This window comes from Camelus bactrianus, chromosome 24 (assembly GCF_048773025.1).
Source record: "Camelus bactrianus isolate YW-2024 breed Bactrian camel chromosome 24, ASM4877302v1, whole genome shotgun sequence".
Lineage (NCBI taxonomy): Eukaryota > Metazoa > Chordata > Mammalia > Artiodactyla > Camelidae > Camelus > Camelus bactrianus.
The window spans coordinates 8,494,357-8,513,653 of NC_133562.1; the positions used below are offsets into that span (position 1 = coordinate 8,494,357).

Below are 19,297 nucleotides of genomic sequence, written 5' to 3' on the forward strand. Positions count from 1 at the left end.
GAGATGGATGGAGAGAGGGAGAAGGCAGGAATTATGATAATAACCAATATAATTTGATATGACCCATTTCATGTATATGAAGAGACAAATAAGATCACATTCCACCTTTTTTTTTTTTTAAGGTAATACCTTTTGTCCACCCCCCTGCCCCATTCCTGGACAAGCAGGAGATCCAGTCTCTTTCGTTGCCCCTCTCTCCCCGGTATAGGGCCAGAACCCTGCAGGGTCTTGTTTGTACATATCTCCTGTGCCGGGCTCAGAACCCAGGTGCCCCTCCAGGCTGGAGGAACCCCCTTGCTGAGTTCCAAGAACACTTCGCTCCAAAGGACGCACTGTGTCTGGGTCCCTGCCTTGGGTCACTGCTGCCAGCACTCAGTTGTTCTTCAAAGGGTGAAGGGGTTCGACTGCTGTCAGACCTGCCCTTCCCTCGGTCCAGCACACTCCCCTCCTCCCACCAGTGTGCGCCAGCTCCACCCCGAGCTGGCCTGCTCCCAACTGTCTGCTTCTGAAATTCACTCGCTCCACTGCCAGTTCCCTGGATGCTATAACCTCCGGAGGGCTGGCTTGGGACAGGCTCCAGTGTCCACTGCCACGTGGACCCCGAGTGGCCACTACCCAGAGGTCATTCACTTGCTTCTTCAGAACCAAGAAGAGCCTGCCCAGGAGACATGTTCTTCCTTCCACTTTTAGAGCCGCAGGAAGCAAACGGCTGGATGCTTTCCAATACATTTTGTCCCTAATTTCACCCTCAGGCATTCAGAAATGATGAGGTCTTATAACACCCCATTATACACTCAAAATCTTTGCTTTAATAATTTTAAAAGGAAATATTTGTACTCCTTGTTTTGCTTTTTTGTTTGTTTGTGTGTTTGCATGCGTGTGTTTGTTTTTAATCTTATCAGACAAGAAGCTGAAATCCTGGCTGGAAGGCTGGGCACCCCACACTCTGGCTACATGTGATGAAGAGATGGGGGTGTGTGTGTGTGTGTGTGTGTGTGTGTGAGTGTGAAAGAGAAATGTATCTGCCCCTGCAAGAGCACGGGCGGGGAGAGGCTGCCGCGGGGACCCGCCAAGGCCCCGGGCGCTGGGCGGATGGGGTGAGGGAGGGCATTCGTGGATGTGTGAGATGCCATCCACAGAGACAGAAAACTCAGCGGGAGAGTCCCTTGGAGGAGAGTGTGGGGTGCTAGTTAAGAATGGATTCTGGGGCCAGACTAAAGGGCAGGGTTCAGAAATGTGTTCTGCTAATTAAGCTGTGTGTCCTCAGTTTCTTCCTGAGGGAGGGGAAAAGATGATGATGATGATGATGAAGGGGGAGGAGGGAGGAAAAGAGTTAATACAATGAAGCAATAATAGCAAATGCTCTTAAAGTGTTAGCTCTTGTTGTCACTTTTTCCCATGTGCACAAAGACAGAACAACATTTTAATTTTTTTTTTTCCTGAAACGATTTCTATCTTAATGACTGTGTGAATTGTGGATTCCCAAGGGTATAAAAAACTGCCAGTAGTTAATGTTTAGGCTAAGCCAGGGAGTTTGCAATGCCCTTGAGCTAGTGCTAGCCTTTTGGGTCCGGGTGGGTGATGGAGTGGAGGGGAGTGTGCCGTGACCAGGATTTTGAGGAGAGAGGGAGTGAAGAGGGGAGCCCTGAGAGCCAAGAGGAGTGTGCAGAGGGAGGGCTGCCTGAGGGAGAAGGACTCGGACAAGAGAGAGACTGAAAGAATTCAGCGCTTTGCTGGACAGTGGGTGACACGTTCCATTCCTGCGTCTCCTTGAGAAATCATCACAACAAACAGCATCATGTCAGGCCCGAGTCAGGTCTGAGTTTTGCTGTTTCCTTTTGTTTTTCAAAACGGGTCCTGTGCTATTTCAGGTCCCTATGGAAGGAGCTTTGAGGCTGTAAATAAATTGTGTCCATGAATTCCCTATGTCTTCGTGTTTCTTTCTCTCCTAAAATACTGGACTAACGTAGCATGACTTCCCCCCATTGGGGGACATTTAAGAAACAGGTAGGGTTTCTGCTCGATCTATCTCCTAGTCTTTGACCTGCCGTGTCAGCAAACCTCCTGTTTAGTCTGCACACGTTCTTCAAGATTTTCGTGTGCATCAGACTCTACCCAAGGGTCACACCTTGATGATGGGGGTAGTCGTTCCTCCGGGACCTTGAGTCACTGCTCTCTGGCTCTGATGACTCTTGTTCTGTCTGACATGTCTAGAACATTCTGGACATTTAATATCTCCCATCAGTGCATTTCCAAACGGAATTTGGGAAGCAAAATTTCTTTAAATATTCCATTTAGTCTCTCTTTTCTCCTTTCATCTTCAGTCAAATCTTTGGCACCGTGATCAAAAGGGGTCCCACAGCCTTGGAGCCAGCTGCCTCTTCTCTGCCCCTGTGTGCGAGGCACCTCAGCAGGCTTTCCATCCTTTTTGCTGCCCAGTTTCTGGTTTACACCTGTCCCTCAAACTCTGTCTCCCTCTCACTTGGTCCATCTTTACATTAAAAAAAAAATCCCTTCTAAAATAGAAGTTGTTTTTGTGTGTTCACTTGTTTTTAATAGTTGGTGGTCATATATATATATATTTTTTTTTTAAAGAAATAATTTTTTAAAAACTCATAGAAATACTTTTCTTGGGCTTCTAGCAATAGCTTGGCTTTCTCAATTAATTTCTTTTTATGTGATTCCTTTTTTTCTTTCCCCCTAATTTACTGCTTGTGGGTTGGGCACAGTTCCCTTTTTAAAGTTGGGTAACTGCATAATAGATTTTGTTGAGCTTTCTGCCAAAATGTGGAACTAAATCGTGTTGTAACTACTGTTACATAGTGGTTCCTATGAAAAGACTTTCTCTGTAAGTTCTTATCTGGCACTCAAAGCCAAGACATGATATTTCCTTTGTTTGTGAGTTCTGGAGAGCAGTCCTCTGTCTGATCCCCAGACTGTGCCTCTCCGCCTCATCAGACTGGGTTTTGTCAGCCTGGATGGTAACACGAGGCCTTCCGTGTTTTAGCCTCGCTTCGTCTAGTGGTATCTTCACTTTCATTAGATGTTTCCAGTTTCATCTCACAGATTTTTGGCTTCTAGTAACTCTGTAGCCACATAGCCATGATGTAACCATGAAATTCTTTCTCAGCTCTGTGAGCATTTTCCAAGGTTACAGCTGACTGTGTGTCTCACGTACAGCGTACCATTTTTCAGGAAACCCTCCCTCCTCCGGCCTGTTTGTAATGGGCAGCTCTAAGTGCACCGATTACTGCATAAAACCCCCCATCTTCAGCTCAACAGCCAAACCCGCTTTGTCTATTTTGCGTGTTTCTAAGCACAGAAGGTACTATGTGTGTCAGCCTCATCTTCCCCCAGCCCAGCCCTGTCAGTTGTCTAATTAATGGTTCTATTACCTTATTTTCCCTTTTTCCTCAGTCTCAAGCTAAAAGTTGTATTCATTTATGCTGATCGGATTTACCTGAACATTTATTCCAAGAGGACCCTGTCAGCTTCCTGGTGCTGGGAGCCTCATGCCCCTTCGGTTTGGCTTGAGCTTCCCCGGCCTCTGTGAGTGGGCCAGTGACCGTAGGAGTAACTGTATTCATTGGGGAATGATCAGGGACTCAGCAGGACAGACGTTTATCTCACCGTCAAGGAAACGTTGTCTACAGCTGGGATGGCGGCTCCACTGTCACCGGGGACCCAGGCTCCTGCGTCCTCATGTCACCATCCTCAGTGTGTGGCCTGCATCCTGAGGTCTGAGGAGGCCTCTCTCGTCTCAGCCATCACATCTCTGTTTCACTGACCAGAAACGAAAAAGGCACTAGAACACGCCACGCTCCCTTCTTTTGCACTCCAGCTTCCTCATATAATCCGTTGACCAAAACAGTCTGACAGATCCACCTCCGCTGCAAGGAAGGCTGGGAAGTGTAGTCTTTATTTTAGGCACCCATGTGCTCTGCTGACACTGGGGAATTCTGTTCCTGTGCAAGGAAAGAAGATTAGATGTTGGAGATCAATTAGAACTTCCTGATATAGACCTTAATTTCAAATAAATTCCCAGCTTCCTCCTGTCATCTCATCTGTGCCATCCAAATTTTAGGAACTATTTTATTTTATTTTATTTTATTTTATTTTATACCTTTATTGATATATAACTGACACATAATATCGTGTAAGGGTAAGGTGTACAATGTGTTGATTCGATACACTAATATATCGCGAGACGATTCTCAGCGTGGTGTTAGCGAACATCTCCATCACATCACGTAACTACCGTTTCTTTTTGATGGTGAGGACTTATGAATCTAGTCTCTTGGAAACTTGCAAGGATATAACCCACTATCCCTGCCTGTAATCACCATGCTGTGCAGCAGATCCCCAGACCTTAGCCATCTTATAACCGGAAGCTTGTGCCCTTTGACTGACATCTCCCCCTTCCTCTGTTCCCGACCCCTGGTAACCACCATTCTATTCTCTGTTTCTGTGAGTTTGGCTTTTTGAGATTCCACACAGAAGTGAGACCATACAGTCTTTGTCTGTCTGACTTATTTCACTTATCATAATGCCCTCAGTGTCCATCCATGTTGTCATCAATGGCAAGAGTTCCTTCTTTCTCGTGGCTGAATAATATTCGTGTATACCTCACAGCTTCTTTGTCCATTCATATGCTGACAGACACTCAGGGTGTTTCCATATCTGGGCTATTGTGAATAATGCCGCAGTGAACACAGGAGTGCAGATATCTCTTCGAGATCCTGTTTTCATTTCCTTTGGAGATAAACCCAGAAGTGGGGTTGCTGGTTGGGAACGATTTAATTCTACACCCTTGCCTTTGGGAATACCATGGTGGAGATCCTGAACATAATTCTTACAATGAAGAACTCATCCGTGTCCCCATTGGCTCTCTCCTGCCCTCCACAGCACTGTAAGTTATGCCCTCTTAGCTCGGGCACTGAAGGCTCGAGAATCGAAGAAAAGATTCTCCTTTTGACAGTGTCAGAGGCTGAAGTCTCTGCTGAAGATTTCATTTTCTACTTTTTGGATTTCCAGTTCACTTCTTTTTACCACCCATTCTCCCACTGAAACCCTCCGCTCCCAGGGGGAGGTTTTGCACATTCCTTGCCTTTCCCATGCCTCCTGGCGGGTCTCCGTGTTTACATTCATTTCACATAGAAACGTTCCTTTCTTCCTGAAATTTGCGTGCTTTGTTTTTCACCAGGCTTTTTAACATCTTTCCCAGTGTCTACCTTACTCTGAGTGGAGTGCCTACTTTTCTTTAAATTTCCACCCAACTTGCAACACTTTCAGCTTGCTACAGAAGTAACCATTAGGCAGAGCAGAAAATGCCAGGTAAAAGGTTTGCATGGTACGCAAACAAATCAATTAGCTGTCTTATACCTGCGACATTTATTCGAGAACCATTTTGGTTTTGCGCTCCGATTGCCTCTCCTAGTAAAATGTTTTGATTACATGAAGCACTGCTTTGCCATTCTGTTACAGATTAAAACATGATCTGGCGAGTATATACTACTTTGGTGTGTACACTCAGCCCCGCCCCACAACGTTGTCCATTTTAAAGTTCTATGAAACTGAAGCCAACGAGAACGTTAACCTTAATTTTAACCATGTGTCTCAGAATTAGAAATTAAAAAGAAAGATCCCATGATGACTCAGTAATAAGTGTTACAAAATTTAATCTACAAGAGGCATCAGATACCTGCTCAATTCCTCCCGCTTGGTGCTGCCACCCCTTCTCCTTCACGTCTTGTGTCCAGTCATTCACAAGCATCTTTCCTCTCTCTGCAGATTCTCCTGGATTGGTCCCTGGGTCTCCATTTCAGCTGCCACCTCTCAGAGCCAAGTCCCTATCAAGTCTCATATAAATTACCGCAGCAGCCTCTTAACTAGTCTCCTCACTTTCCGCGCATCCTGCAGGCTGCTGCCAGATTCAGCAGTGCTTTCAGCTTCTCTCTCCCCTGGTTAAAAGACAGTACACTATTGCCTTACTTCTGATTCCTTCAAGTCCGGGCTCCTTAGCCTCCTGACAATAAGCCTTTCTCCATAAATCATGTTTCCTGTTTTCTCTCACAGAGCATCTCACTACAGGTGTCCCACTCCAGGAAGTTAGTTTTCTTCATGTTCCCTTCTCTCACCCGTAGTTTCCATCTTCAGGTCTTTGTTTATGCTGTACCTTCCTTGGAGAGCCCCCACCCCTCCCGTCAGTCACATGACACCTTTCCCTCAGGGTGCTGAAGGCTCCCTGCTCTCACCGCGTCCCGCAGTGCTCTGCCTCTCCTGTGTAGTGTTTCTGGGGTGGTCTGCACTTACCAGGTCACGTCAAGGGAACTGAAGATTGCTTTAAGGTTGTTATACAGCTGTTCTATTTAGTTATATAGCTGTTCTATTTATTCTCCTCAACTGGTCTGTTTCACCCGCTTCCCATTCCCAAATGTGTCTAGGTAGATATAATTTGATATTCAATTTTATTAAAGAAAAATAATGAAATGAGAACCATAAAAGATTCAACACATTTATTTTCACCTGTTTGCTTTAATGTCTTCATACCTTTTCTTGGAGTGGGGTTAGGGTTTAAATCTTTATATTTTATTCATAAAATCCCATGTTGTTCTTAAATATACCTTTGTTCTTTGTCTTTATGGCCTGGTAATTTCCATTAATTATTTAAGTGAAACAATTATGAGATACAGATCACACCAATAAGCTCAAGGGTAAACAAGATTAAACCCAGAAAGGAGAGGAGAAAGTCAAAATGTGCTTCTGTGTCTGGAGCGCCGACAAGCATGAAGGCTCATGCTGAGGGGGCTAGGACTGTTCCGGCAGGGTTTCGCGTTCCTCTGACCCAAAAGGTCCATGAACCATTACCGTTCAGTCTTCCCTTTCGCTGAGGTTGCTCCGTCATTTCCCGTGAACCCCAGAGATGACGGTCAGGCTCGTTGGTGTGGCAGAGCCCTGGCCATCAGTGTGTAGCAGGGACTTCCCAAGCAGCCCTGGCCTTCTTTACAGGGAAGTCAGAGCCATGTGATTAGTTCTGGTCCGCGGGTTGTGGGTAAAAGTGATGTTCTCCACTTACGGGCCTGGCCCCCGGAGTGTCCGAGGCCACCTTTGGCTTTCTCTTTCTCTTTGCACCCTGATGAGTTAGATGAAGAAAATCCAGCGGAGGATTTGAAGGGAGGCTATGGTGGAGCCACAAGATGGGAGGACCCTGGGTCCTGGAATCATTGTGCAGAATGCTGCCCCCATCACAGCTTCATTATGAGACAGGAAGCCCCATAAAAAGACTGGCAGGGCCCCCAAGCAGGGCCACTACTCTCGTGCCGGCACCTTCTTGTTCCCTGGCCCAGAGACTTGATCTCACTTTTTGCCTCTGAAACAGCTTACTTACCCCTAAAATTCTATTGGTTCCCTGAACTCAGTTCTGATTGGTTATTTCCTTCACTCCTGATTGGTTATTTCTCTCACTCCTGATTGGTCCATTCCCCTCACTCCTGATTGGTCTAGTTCTACAAAGCTTGTTCCTGGTTGGTCAACTTCTGTTATACTTAATTTGCATGAGATGTTGCAAAATGCAAAACTGGCAGCCTATAAAGGCCTGTGTAAACCTACAGACGGGGTCCAGAGCTTGGAGTATTAACTCTTATGGGCCCACTGGCATAATAAACCTGAGTTCTCCAACTCTCCCACTGGCATAATAAACCTGAGTTCTCCAACTCTCCGAGTGCCGCTTGGTCTCTCGCCCAGATCCAGGTTGCTGTCACAACTGAGCTGTAACACTGAGCTATAACACATTTTTCTGCAACATTTTGACAGTGAAAAAATGCAAAATATACTTTGATTGATTTAAGCCCCTAAGATTTGGTCTGACAATTACAAATCATTATATCTTTAATTCATCTTAATATTTACAAGGGTTTTACTACCAAAAAAAATCACTTGTCCAAAAAAATTTTTAAGAGCCAGCACATTTAATTAAATTTAACCAATAGTTGATGAGTAACTCCCCATGGGCAAATAGTAATAATAATAGTAATGCCAAGATTTATACAGTACATTAGAAATATAATGGAAGACAAGGCAGGAGATTTTACTGGAGAAGGCAGTTAAAAAGCACACAAGTAAATAAGCAGAATGTTTATAAGTGTCATGGGGAAAGTAAGGCACAGTAACATGGCAGAGGGTGACAGGCGGAGCTTGGCTTACACAGTGGCCAGGGAGGGTCTCTCTGAGGAGGTGTCATTTAGGTAGAGGCTTGGATACGGAGAAGGTACCAGTCACGTGGCTCTGGGGGAGAGCCATCTGCACAGAAGGCCTGGCGTGTGCAAGCTCCCCGAGGCGGACACATACTTGGCGTGTTGAAGGCAGGGTAGGAAGACTCGCGTGGCTGAAGCTCATTGAGCAACCAATGCCAGTGCCGGTCCCCACAGCCTGCAGACCCCGGTCAGAGGTTTGTACTTTATTCCAGGAGCATTGGGAGATATATATATGTATATATAGAGAACGGAGTCAGCTCACCGCACACCTGAAATGTAACTCAAATATAGTAAAAAGCAACAACAACAGCAACAACAACAACAAAACCCCAAAGAGCCTTGGGAAACTTTCACGGATTTTAAATAAGGTGACTGATTTATGTCTTTAAAAAAAAATCACAGCTGCGGTTTGGAGAATGGACTTGAGAGAGAAAACAGGGAGGCTGGTCAGGCAAGACACTAAGCCACAGCCCAGGCAAGACACGGTGGTGGCAGGAACTAGGACAGAATTGGACGGACTTGGGATGGAGATGAAAGGAGGATTTTTCGAGTGCATTGAGCATGAGGAATTGGAGGGAAGAGGAATAAAAATTTATTAAGTCACAGATACTTATTTGACACCTGCTATGTGTCAGGCGCTCTTCTAGGCACTGGGTACAGAGCCAGGAACAAAATAGATCAAGTCCCAGCTCACCTTGACCTCACACGAGTGGCGAGAAGCAGGTAGTGGTCAACGACAGGCGTTGGGTCGTGGCGTGAAGCACTGTGACGCCGAGGGCTAGTCTGAGAGAAGACCGGCAGGGAGTCCTCTCTGAGGGGTGGCCTCTGAGCAGAGGCGCGAGGAAGTGAGCCTCCTGATGGCTGAGCGGCCGTACGCCAGGAAGCGGAAACAGTGGGTGCAGAGGCCACGGGGTGAAGGCGAGGGAGGCATGGAGGACAGCGTGGAGGCCCGTGTGGCCTGAGACAAGTGGACAGAGAGGAAGTGGGAGGAGACTAGGTCGTGGAGAGGTGGGTGGGTGGGCAAACCCTAGGCCAAGATCAGGCTTTGAGGTTATTTTGGGATGGAATGCTATTGAGGAATTTTGCAGAGAGGAACAGAAGCAGAGGGACCAGCTAGGAGGCTGTAGTCTTGGCAAAATACGGTGGTTTTGTTTTTGCCGTATTTTGGGTGGTTGGGTGTTGATGCCATAATTGAGAAGGAGAAGACGGGGGAAGAAATATGGGAGGAGAAATCACAGTTCTGTTCAGGACAAGTTAGGGTTGAAATGCCTGTTAGAAACACAGTGAGAGCCACCAAGGAGATCTGTGGCTATTTGAGCTCGGAACTCCGGAGAGGGTCAGGACTAGAGATGAAAATTGGAGCTGTCAGCCAGGGGGTGGTGTTTCGTGTCCCTGGACTTGATGAGAGGCCCCAGGGAATCACTGTGGGAGGAGGAAGGAGCTGAGTGGTGGCCCCAGGGTTCTCCTACTTTCAGAAAGTAGCACAGAGGAGAAGGAGGTCGGGAGAGTGGCTGGTGAGGTTGGACGGATGAAAATCAGAAGAGTTGAATGTGACAGATGCCAAGATTAGGCCATGTGTACCCTTAGAGAGTTCGACTGTGTCAAAGGCTGCTGAGAACCAAGGAGGAGGAAGACAGGAGGGTGGCCACTGGGTTTGACCAAATGTGACGTGGCTGGTGACTTGCCAGGTAGGGTGAGCACAGGAGAGGAGGAAGTGGACAAGGGACAGTGAACAACTCTGGAGACAAATTTTGCAGGAAGGAAAACAGAAACGTGCCAGTAAATGGAGGGAAATGCAATTTCTGGGGCTCAGACTCTCATTTTCCTGTTTATCTGATCTCTCCTGGATGTGAGGGGAAGGCATCGCCTTACAGCGTGTTAGACCAATTTGTGTGGGACCAGCAGCTTAAGGTGTTGTTTCTTTCATATGTATTTGCACTTTAAAAGGTGGGACTTTGTCTTTTGTATAGGAGGTAGTCTAATATATGCGGGGCACCTTGAATAAACAAATATTCTGGCTCAGGCTAGCTCCAGAGTGTGTGTGTGTGTGTGTGTGTACACTGTCTTCAAATCTAGGCGGCTGGAAATCTTCCTGACAATCTGTTAGGCATCAGGAATTTTTCTTTCCGGATGGGTGCCCCATTTTTCTTCTTGATAACCTCTCACTAATGAAGAGCCTGTGATGGGGATTCCATTTACAAACGGTGAATCATTAGAAACAGATTTTTAGGCGGAGAAGAATCTTCCAGCAGCAGAGCCTCACTTCTGAGACGCCATCAGTTTCCCGCACACGTGGGCCTGGCCAGCGGCTCCACGGGAGGGAAGACAGCTCATTCCATGGGTCCCTCCCACACCCGCTCCAACCACAGCCTTCCTCTAAAAAAGCCCGAGGGCAAAAGGACAAACTGTCTCAGGTCCCTGGTCTTATCTCTCCTCTTTACCTCCTTCCTTAGCGGTTGTCCGGGAGACTGAGCAGTTTGCTTGTATTCCAGCCTGTGTGAACCCGCCATGGTCCAGCCGTGGTCCAGCATGACCCAGTCTTCCTGCCCATCCCCAGACTTCCTCAGAGTTTGCCGTCCTTGGTTTGGGTGCCCAGTCTGAGGGTGGGTCTGCTACTCTCGGAGGCGGGGTATTTTTCTGCAATTCAGACATTGGAGACAATTCCAGGATCTCCAAGCTTTCAGAACCACGGTGGAAGGCAGGCTGGGCCAGTGGACTTGCAGGAAAGAAGACTTAGGCCCAGCCCACATTCTAGACTCTGCTAAGAGTCTCCCTTCCCAAGTCCTAGCCCCTCACCCCTACTGTGTTTTGACAGGTTATTTCCTTCCGCCCAGCCTCCTCCTTCTAAACGCCCATCACCGGACCCTCCAGGTCACTTCGCATCCAGCAAACGGAGAGCAGCTGTGCACCTTCAGTCATTCACGTACCTCCTTTGTGATTTTTTTTTTTTTTTTGCCGTATGCATGCACCACTAATGCTAATTATTTACCTGAATTTTTTCTTTAAATCAACTCACCACTTTACTTAAAATATTTATTTAACAAGGAAGTTTTATTACTCTATAAGGAGAAATTCAGGGTAAATAAAACAAACACAAATAAACACCAAATTTATGTTATTAAATTCTAGCTGTATGCTTATTTACCAGACTCTTAGCTTGCTTTCCCTTTTCTTAAAAACGGGAGATGATAAAATATTAGAATTATTAAAGGTAAAGCAGCACCACACTGCGACTCTTCCCTTGACTCAGTCTGAAGGATCAGAGACAAGTGCTGTGAATGTTCTAGAAGCCACCCCATTGTATGCTTTCAAATGGTTCAAATGGTCAGTTTTATGTTATGTGAATTTTCCCTCAATTCAAAAAAAAAAGAGATGTGAAGAAGAGTGATTTTGATTCGGTGATTTAACACCATGCTGCAGTGCAGTACCTTTCCTCCCTCATGTTGGCAGAGCCCTGCACCCGGGGCGACGCGGCACTCCTGAGGCTCAGACCCCGGGCCGCAGCCCCTGAGGAGCGCTGCTGCCTCCAGCCTGCTCGTCTAAAGCGGTTTTAGACTAAGCCGGTGCCTCCCCTTGAGTTTCTTGAGTGATGTGATGTAGGACACAGACAGCAGTGCTCTTCTAAAGCCCCTGTCTGTTCCCTTTCCACCTCTGAAACCCCCCACATATTTGACCTTGAATGATTCACTTTACTTTTCGGAACCTAAGTTCCTTTGTCTGTAAAACAGAGATAATAGTGTCCATATCACAGTGTTGTTGTGAGGATTCCATGGGAAGGTCCTAGAGCAGCCGAGCAAAATCCCTGTGTGCAGTAAATGTTACTCCTTTGTCCTACACAGCAGTTGAAGAGTATGAAGGAGGCCAGTTCTTACGGCTGTTTTCTGAATAATCTGATGCCAATGTGATGATGATTTGCTAGAAATCCGTGTAATCCAGAAGTGGAGTAACTTAGAGTCTCTAAAATCGTCACTACTAAGTATTTAACCAACACTACAAACAAGCCCCTAAACAAACAAACAAAACAGACTATTCTGAGACTCACTTTCGGAATCCCTGATTGTTGAGATACGACTCATCACTTCCATTAAGAAGCCTTAAATCATTGTTTGTATCTCCGTTGCGTTTCTAGTGAATTCTCTCCTCCTAAGTCTTACAGGTTGGGACCTTGCCAACCCGGTTTAATTAATTAACCTTCAAGTAAAACCAGAGCACCCATAGAACGTTCATGGGATTTCCTTGTGGAGCATCATCACTTCTGGTCCACTCACATTTTGCTGTTTTTGGTCATCATTATTTGTATTGTTGTGTTTGGCAGCAATCCTGGAAATACAACTTACTTTATGCTAAAACCATGTCTAAGGAAAAGCTGTGACTCCAGTGTGGAGTGAAATATGGCAAACGCTCCCTTGCATTGTGTTCTCGGTTTTGGATATACATCAAACTGGAAATGATGTATTCTTTCAAACTTCAGAACTTGAGTGTGGGAGATAGGGAACTTTCAGATGCCACAAACGCACTTTAAAAAGCATTTCAAAACCAGTCTTTTCTAGGAAGAGAGAGACAGTTAGATTCTCCGATCTTCTTAACCAAAAAGAAAGGTTAAAAACGCAGTCCTGGGGTGGGAAGAGGGGGTCCTCCCAGCAGAGGTTTCTATAGCATCAGGAAAGGCGAGCAGGTACAATCTGTGTGCCTCAGGCATAGTTTGGCTCTTGGAGTAACTAAAGCCGAATGAAGTGTTTTATGACGGGTTTTACAGTTCATTAAACATTCACTTACAAGGAAGATCTGTTAACACCGTAGTTCCTGAGGTAGGCATTTTCCTTCTCAAAGTCCAGGAGGATGAAATTCTCCAGGACGAGAACTGGGGATCAGGCAAATGAAAGAGAGTTGGATCTTCCTTTTCCAGGCTTTTAAATTGTGTTTTCAGCAGACGAAATCATTTGGGGGGAGCATCCTGTGTAAATCTTTCCCATTCTTTGAGCATAGCAATTCACATATTTTTTGAAAAAGAACTTTCTAAACACATCTTAAAAATGAAGATGTGGATACGTGTGTATCTAGGGCTGCTGTTACACGTGTCCCTTGACTCACCGTTACTGATCAGCATCCTAGGTCTAGTCTGCACACAGAGACGGTCCAACTCTTTGTGATTTTGTCACCAGCAATCTAAACTGACTATAAGTTGGGGAACTGCAGGCTCTTCAGAGAGTCTTGGCTGTGGATTCCGGTTCTCTGGAATAATACCGACTGTAAGAAGCCAAGCGGATTTTTTTGGAATGCGATTTAACTAATTCTGAAACAGCTTCTCATCGGGTTCCCTGGGCTCCATTGCAACTGGACTGCTCTGAGTTTTAATCCCTGTGAGTGTTGTGAAATCACCATGTCACATAAACAAGCAACCCTCTGGCCAGGTTTGGGTTCACCTGTTGACAGGTCTGAAACGGTAGCTCAGTGTGAGTGCCGGGGCTCGGCTGCCCCGTCACAAGATCACATTCTGTTAGACAAACACTGTTCGCTTTCCTTCAGTGCAGAAAGCCCGCGAGTGATTAAGTAGACCCGAGGCCCTGGTGGCGCTCTAAGGAAGAACAAAGCAGCCTCGTGATTGCACAGACGGCTGCTGGCTTCCTCCTGCTCCGTCTGGGCGGCGCAGGTGAACTCAAATGCTGTTGTTCCCTGTGAACTTGTCCCTCAGGGAGAAGACAGACTGAGCCCACAGGCAGAGGCACAGTGTTGAGTCCTCCACGTCCCGGCAGTGACTTCGCGCCCTCTGCCCGCGTCTGATCCCCGCAGGTCTGGGTCAGTTCTTCATCCTCCCGGGTGGGCTCCCCTGGGAAGAGGCGGAGTTTGTTCGTCTTTGGCGCTCCTTGTGCTCCTTTTCTGACTTTTCGTGACTTTCAGCTACTCTTGCTTCATCCTTAGGCATCTTTTTTTTTGGTTCTGAGTTTCTTTCACCCTCCTCTCCTCTGAAAACACTCCTTGGCAAAGGCTCTGATAAACACATTTTCACTGAGGTGTAAATGGCTGATAAAAGATGTGTTTCTTCTCCCAGGAGTATTTGCATTGGAGCAAGGATATAAATTTCTCAGTTTGGAATTTCTAATCAGTAAGCCAGGTGGGAAGTGGGCTGAGGGGTGACGAATCTTCCTGAGACCACCACAGGCCGGCTCCCAGGACAGCCCGGCCCCATGGTAGCCGGCAGCGGGTGACGGAGGCCAGGCCGGGCTGCTGGCCGTGGGAGGGGCTGGCTCCACGGCCAAGACCCTGGCCCGGCTCCATGACCAGAGTTTGAAATTGCGGGGCCCCGTCTGAAAATCTTGAGCAAGAATCTTGCTTATCCTGGAGGAATGTTCAGAAACACTATGAGTATTCCATTTGTGGTAAACGTTTCATTAGCTTACTGTTTTCTTCCGCTGGTGCGACAGACGCCCCCGAGTTTTACGGGTTCTTGAACTTCCCCTTTTGTGAGACATCCGAGTGCCCGCACCGAGGTTAGCTCCTGCTGACAGAAACCCTGCTGGCTTGTCTGAGTCAGAAGTGTTTTTGATATTCAAATGCTGACCTCTGGGTAAATGAAAAATTGTGAAGTCACAGTGAAATTCTTCCAGGCTTGGAGCGCGCGACCATGAATGCATCGCTGCAGAATTGGGTCACTGGGGCTGATGGCAAGACAGGGACACCAGCCTCCATGGAAAACGCAGCCCCTCCCTGGCGCTCCCTGACTGGACCTGCAGCCCGTCAGCTCTGCGTGGTCCATGCGGGACAGCTCTCAAATCAACCCCCTCATTTAAAAAAAACCCATCGAGCTCCATGTAACTGAAGGCAAAGAGTATTCGTTAACATAATTTTTTCCCCTAAAAAACAATTCATATCTTAGAGAGACTACTTTTGGCTTCTGTTTTATCCCAGTGAGCTGAGAATTCACCATGCATTTCTTATCCCCTGATGTTCATGTGCGCTGAATAACCAGTCAGAACCATGGTGTATGAGGTGTGTGTTTTTTGTTGTTGTTGTTACTTTAAATATTATATAAGTTACAGGTGTACAGTATAGTGATTCACAACTTTTAAAGGTTGTACCCTATTTATAGTTATAAAACATTGGCTATCTTCCCTGCGTGGTACAGTATATCCTTGGAGTTTATTTCATACATAATAGTTTACCTCTTAATCCCCTACCCCCACATTGTTCCTCCCCCATCCCTCACCCCACTGGCAACCACTAGTTTGTTCTCTAATCTGTGAGTTGCCTGGTTTCTTTATCAGCCTGAGCTCCTTTAGGGCCACTGGCCGAACCATATTTATCTTTTCCTCCCTCCAGGGTCTTGTGTGTAATAAGTTCTCATAAAAAAACTGTGAGGTTGTGAGGTGGAAAAAAGAGTAAGTAAAGATGCTTATTTCTAACCCTATTTGTAAGTTAAAATCCTTCATGTCCTGGCAGTTTTGTCTATTGCACTCTAAACGTCCTGTATAGCCATAACAATATTGTTTATACTGTAACACATGTGAGCCTCAGAAACATTAGGCTCAGTGAAAGAAGCCAGTCACAAGGGACCTCCTATCATATGGGTCCATTTGGATGAAATGTCCAGAACAGACAAATCTATAGAGACAGAAAATAGGGCCAAGGGGAAACGGGAGTGTGGCTGGTAAAGGTATGAAGTTTCTTTTTGGGGTGATGAAAAAAGATTTAAAATTATGTCATGGTGATGGTTGCCTAACTCTGTAAATACATACTTAATGGTACACTTTGAAAGTGATGGTATGTAAGTTACACATCAATAAAGCTGTTAAAAATGGACAAACTATAGTCTTGAGTGAAATGGAAAGAACAGGAGAGGTCTAGGCTTGAGCTCCTACCTTTATATAAATGAGGAACAAAAGAAGAATGAATTCTGGAACCTTACAGATACAGTAAGAAAGGGCTTTGTGTGGCTGTGAAAATGAAGATGCAGTAAGAGCTGGTACTCTTTGGGGATGAAAAGGAAATTGAGGTGGGGGAAATTAAATTGAAGCCAAGAGACTTGTTGTGGACACACCCTAATGTGACCCCCGCCAATGACCCAACTTGTATGATTCCCTCCTCTTGAATATGGGTGAGACCCACGATTTGCTTCTACCCAATAGAATATGGCAAAGGTGGTGGGATGTCATTTCCTCAATTGTGTTTTGTTCTGTAAGACTCTCTCTCAGCAGACCAGAGGGAGACATTTCCCTGCTGGCCTTGAAGAAGCAAGCTGCTCTGATGTGGGCCTCCCAGGAAAAGAACCACATGACTGGGAACCACAGGGGGGCTCCAGGACCCGGGAGAGGGGACTCCAGCCAACAGTCAGCAAGAAGCCAGAGGCCCCCAGTCCTACAACCACAAGGAATTGAATTCTGTCAACAACCACATGAGCTCGGAAGAGGATGCTGAGCTCCAGAAGGAACACAGCCCAGAGGATACCTTGATGGCAGCCTTGTAAGACCTGAGCAGAAGACCACCCTCAACTGTGTCTAGATTCCTGGCCTACAGAAACTGGGAGATAATAAAGGTATATTGTTTCAATCCATTAAGTTTGGGTAATTTTTTATACAGCAATAAAAAATGAATACAGAGCTGTTACAGAAAGAAAAGACAATTTCCTGGATCATTTTAGATGAAGGACTTCTGGAAGAGAAAACTTGGGGCATGACAAATTGAGGTTAGAATGGGGACCTTGCAGTTGGCATTTGCAGAAGGCAGTTAAGATGAGCAGAGGTCAAATGACTCAAGGAATATGGGCTCCTATCCACTCAGATTTGTGCTTTGAGTTCACAGCCTACAGACCAGCAAAGAGACGGCTTGCAAAGGACAATATTAAAATGTTTACTATCATTAAAATAGTGGTAACAACGACAATGACAATTATAATATTGAAGATTACCATGTGCCAGGCAATGGGCTAAGCCCTTTACATGCGTGTTTTATGATTTCATTTTAAAGAGACGGCATGGGCTAGGTTCTGGCTCTGAATTCGGCTTACCAGGTTTCAAGCACTGGCTCTGTCCACACAAGCTTCAACAAGTCTCTTAATACCCTTTCCTCTCAATCTACACTTTTATAAAACAGGCTTCATAATAGTACCTGCTTCATAGAGTTGACGTGAGGCTTAAAGGGAACAACCCACGCGCAGCACCCGGAGCCCGGCCCGGCACGCGGTAAATGCTAATGACCGCTCGCCATTGTTGCTGTTATTCCTACTGTCGTATTACTGTTACATCGCGTGGTGACCAAGGGTCCCTAGTCTGCCATTTATTCATTGAGTGACCTCAGGCAGCTTATGCTCAACTTCAGTTCTTTATCTCTAAAGCGGGGAGAGAAACAGTACCTTCCCCACAGCATTTTTGTGCGGATTAAATGAGATGCTGATGTGGCCTGATGCTGTGTGCATGGGTCCGACATATGAGTCGGACTTCATTCCCTTCCATCAGGGTGGAGCTGTGCCTCTTGCAAAGAGGCCAGGTGCCAAATAGGACGTCGGAGTCTGTAGCCTCTTCCTTACTGCCGTAATTCTGCCTGCAAGCTTGGGAAAAGGCACCTCGCATAGCAATCGACAGGTGTCAATTCTCAGCGAGTGTTAGTTACTATTATTACTGCATGCAGTCATCACAAGTCTATCAAGTTGAGTTCTTGGTTCTTTATTGCACCCATCTTTTATATGCTAAAACTTAGACTTAGGGAAGGCTACTTGCCTAATGCCAAACAGTCAGAATTGAAAGGCAGACCTGCCTGATTCCAGAAGCAAACGTATTTCGGGAAAGCAGATTTTGTATGGATGATAGAGGACAAAGACCCTTAATTGGGGTCAAGGCAAAGAGTATACTTGGAGATGGGAGTTGGGGGAACATAGGTAAAGAAAAACAGTCAGTAAATGTAGGTGATGACAGGAGAGAAAAGAAAACACAGGCTAAATGAAATTTTGGTAAACAAGCCCGCGGCACTAAGATGCATTGAATTTCACTTATATTTTATAAGTAATTGTGATTTTTGCAACAAAACAGTGACACTGGGTTAGGAGTTCTCATTTCCTGGCTCAGGGGTGGAACTTGCTTCCGTGTCTGATGTCTGTGGGCCGTGGTCCGAGACAGACACGATTACAAAATCTCACCGTCTGGCTGGAGTTGGTTGTGATGCAGGAATAAGTTGGCCTCTTTCTGCAGCTAAAAGCAGGAAAATGACACGCAAGTGGGATGAAGCTATGTCAGGGCCACACGCTCTGCTTTGCGCCAGCTTGTGTCCTGGCTTGACTCTTCGGAATCCCAAGGCTTCCCTTGACAGTCTTTTCTACCATCCAACTGCTACCGTCACACCAGACTGACCTTCAGGGCCGCCCCAGAGGCCGCTAGATGAAGACAATTTTCTTTGTGCGAGAGAGTTAGCGCCCCAGGACTGACTGAGTAACCAGCCCAGCGAGAGCAACTTCGTAACAGGAGATGGACCTGGCGACATTCGGGGTAGTGATGTGATGATGGTGATGATGATGATGATGATACTTGCCATTTATTGGCCTGAAGAATGCACTGAGGCATCGTGAGACTTTTTTTTTTTTAATTGAATATAGTCAGTTTACAATGTTGCATCAGTTTCTGGTGGACAGCATAATGTTTCAGTCATACAAATACTCGTTTTCATGTTCTTTTTCATTATAGGTTACTATAAGATATTGAATATAGTTCCCTGTGCTGTACAGAAGGAACTTCTTGTTTATCTATTTTATATATACTGGTTAATATTTGCAAATCTCAAACTCCCAATTCATCCCTTCCCACCTTTCCCCCTGGTAACCATAAGATTGTTTACTTTGTCTGTGAGTCTGTTTCTGTTTTGTAGATGAGTTCATTAGTGTCTTTTTTTTTTTTTTTAGATACCACATATGAGTGGTATCATATGGTATTTTTCTTCCTCTTTCTGGCTTACTTCACTTAGAATGACGATCTCCAGGTCCATTCATGTTGCTGCAAGTGGCATTATTTTATTATTTTTTTACCTTTAAAAAAAATTTATTCTTTTTTATGGCTGAGTAGTAT

The 19,297-nt window shown here is 45.8% G+C and overlaps 1 protein-coding gene across 6 annotated transcripts in view; it reads left to right on the plus strand.

Moving 5' to 3' along the window:
• GATA6 (GATA binding protein 6) overlaps positions 1 to 19,297 on the plus strand; it is a 178,437-nt gene that overhangs the window by 102,649 nt on the left and 56,491 nt on the right. For 2 of the 6 annotated variants that reach the window (XM_074352566.1, XM_074352567.1), the window contains exon 7: positions 16,430 to 16,737. The exons of 1 other annotated variant lie outside the window; for it this stretch is intronic. In XM_074352566.1, the coding sequence (XP_074208667.1) occupies positions 16,430 to 16,624 (195 nt within the window). In that variant the 3' untranslated portion in view covers positions 16,625 to 16,737. Of the gene's footprint in view, positions 1 to 5,790; positions 6,491 to 16,429; positions 16,738 to 19,297 lie in introns of those variants that run through there. 3 more of the 6 variants (XM_074352564.1, XM_074352572.1, XM_074352565.1) reach the window with 3 other exon arrangements.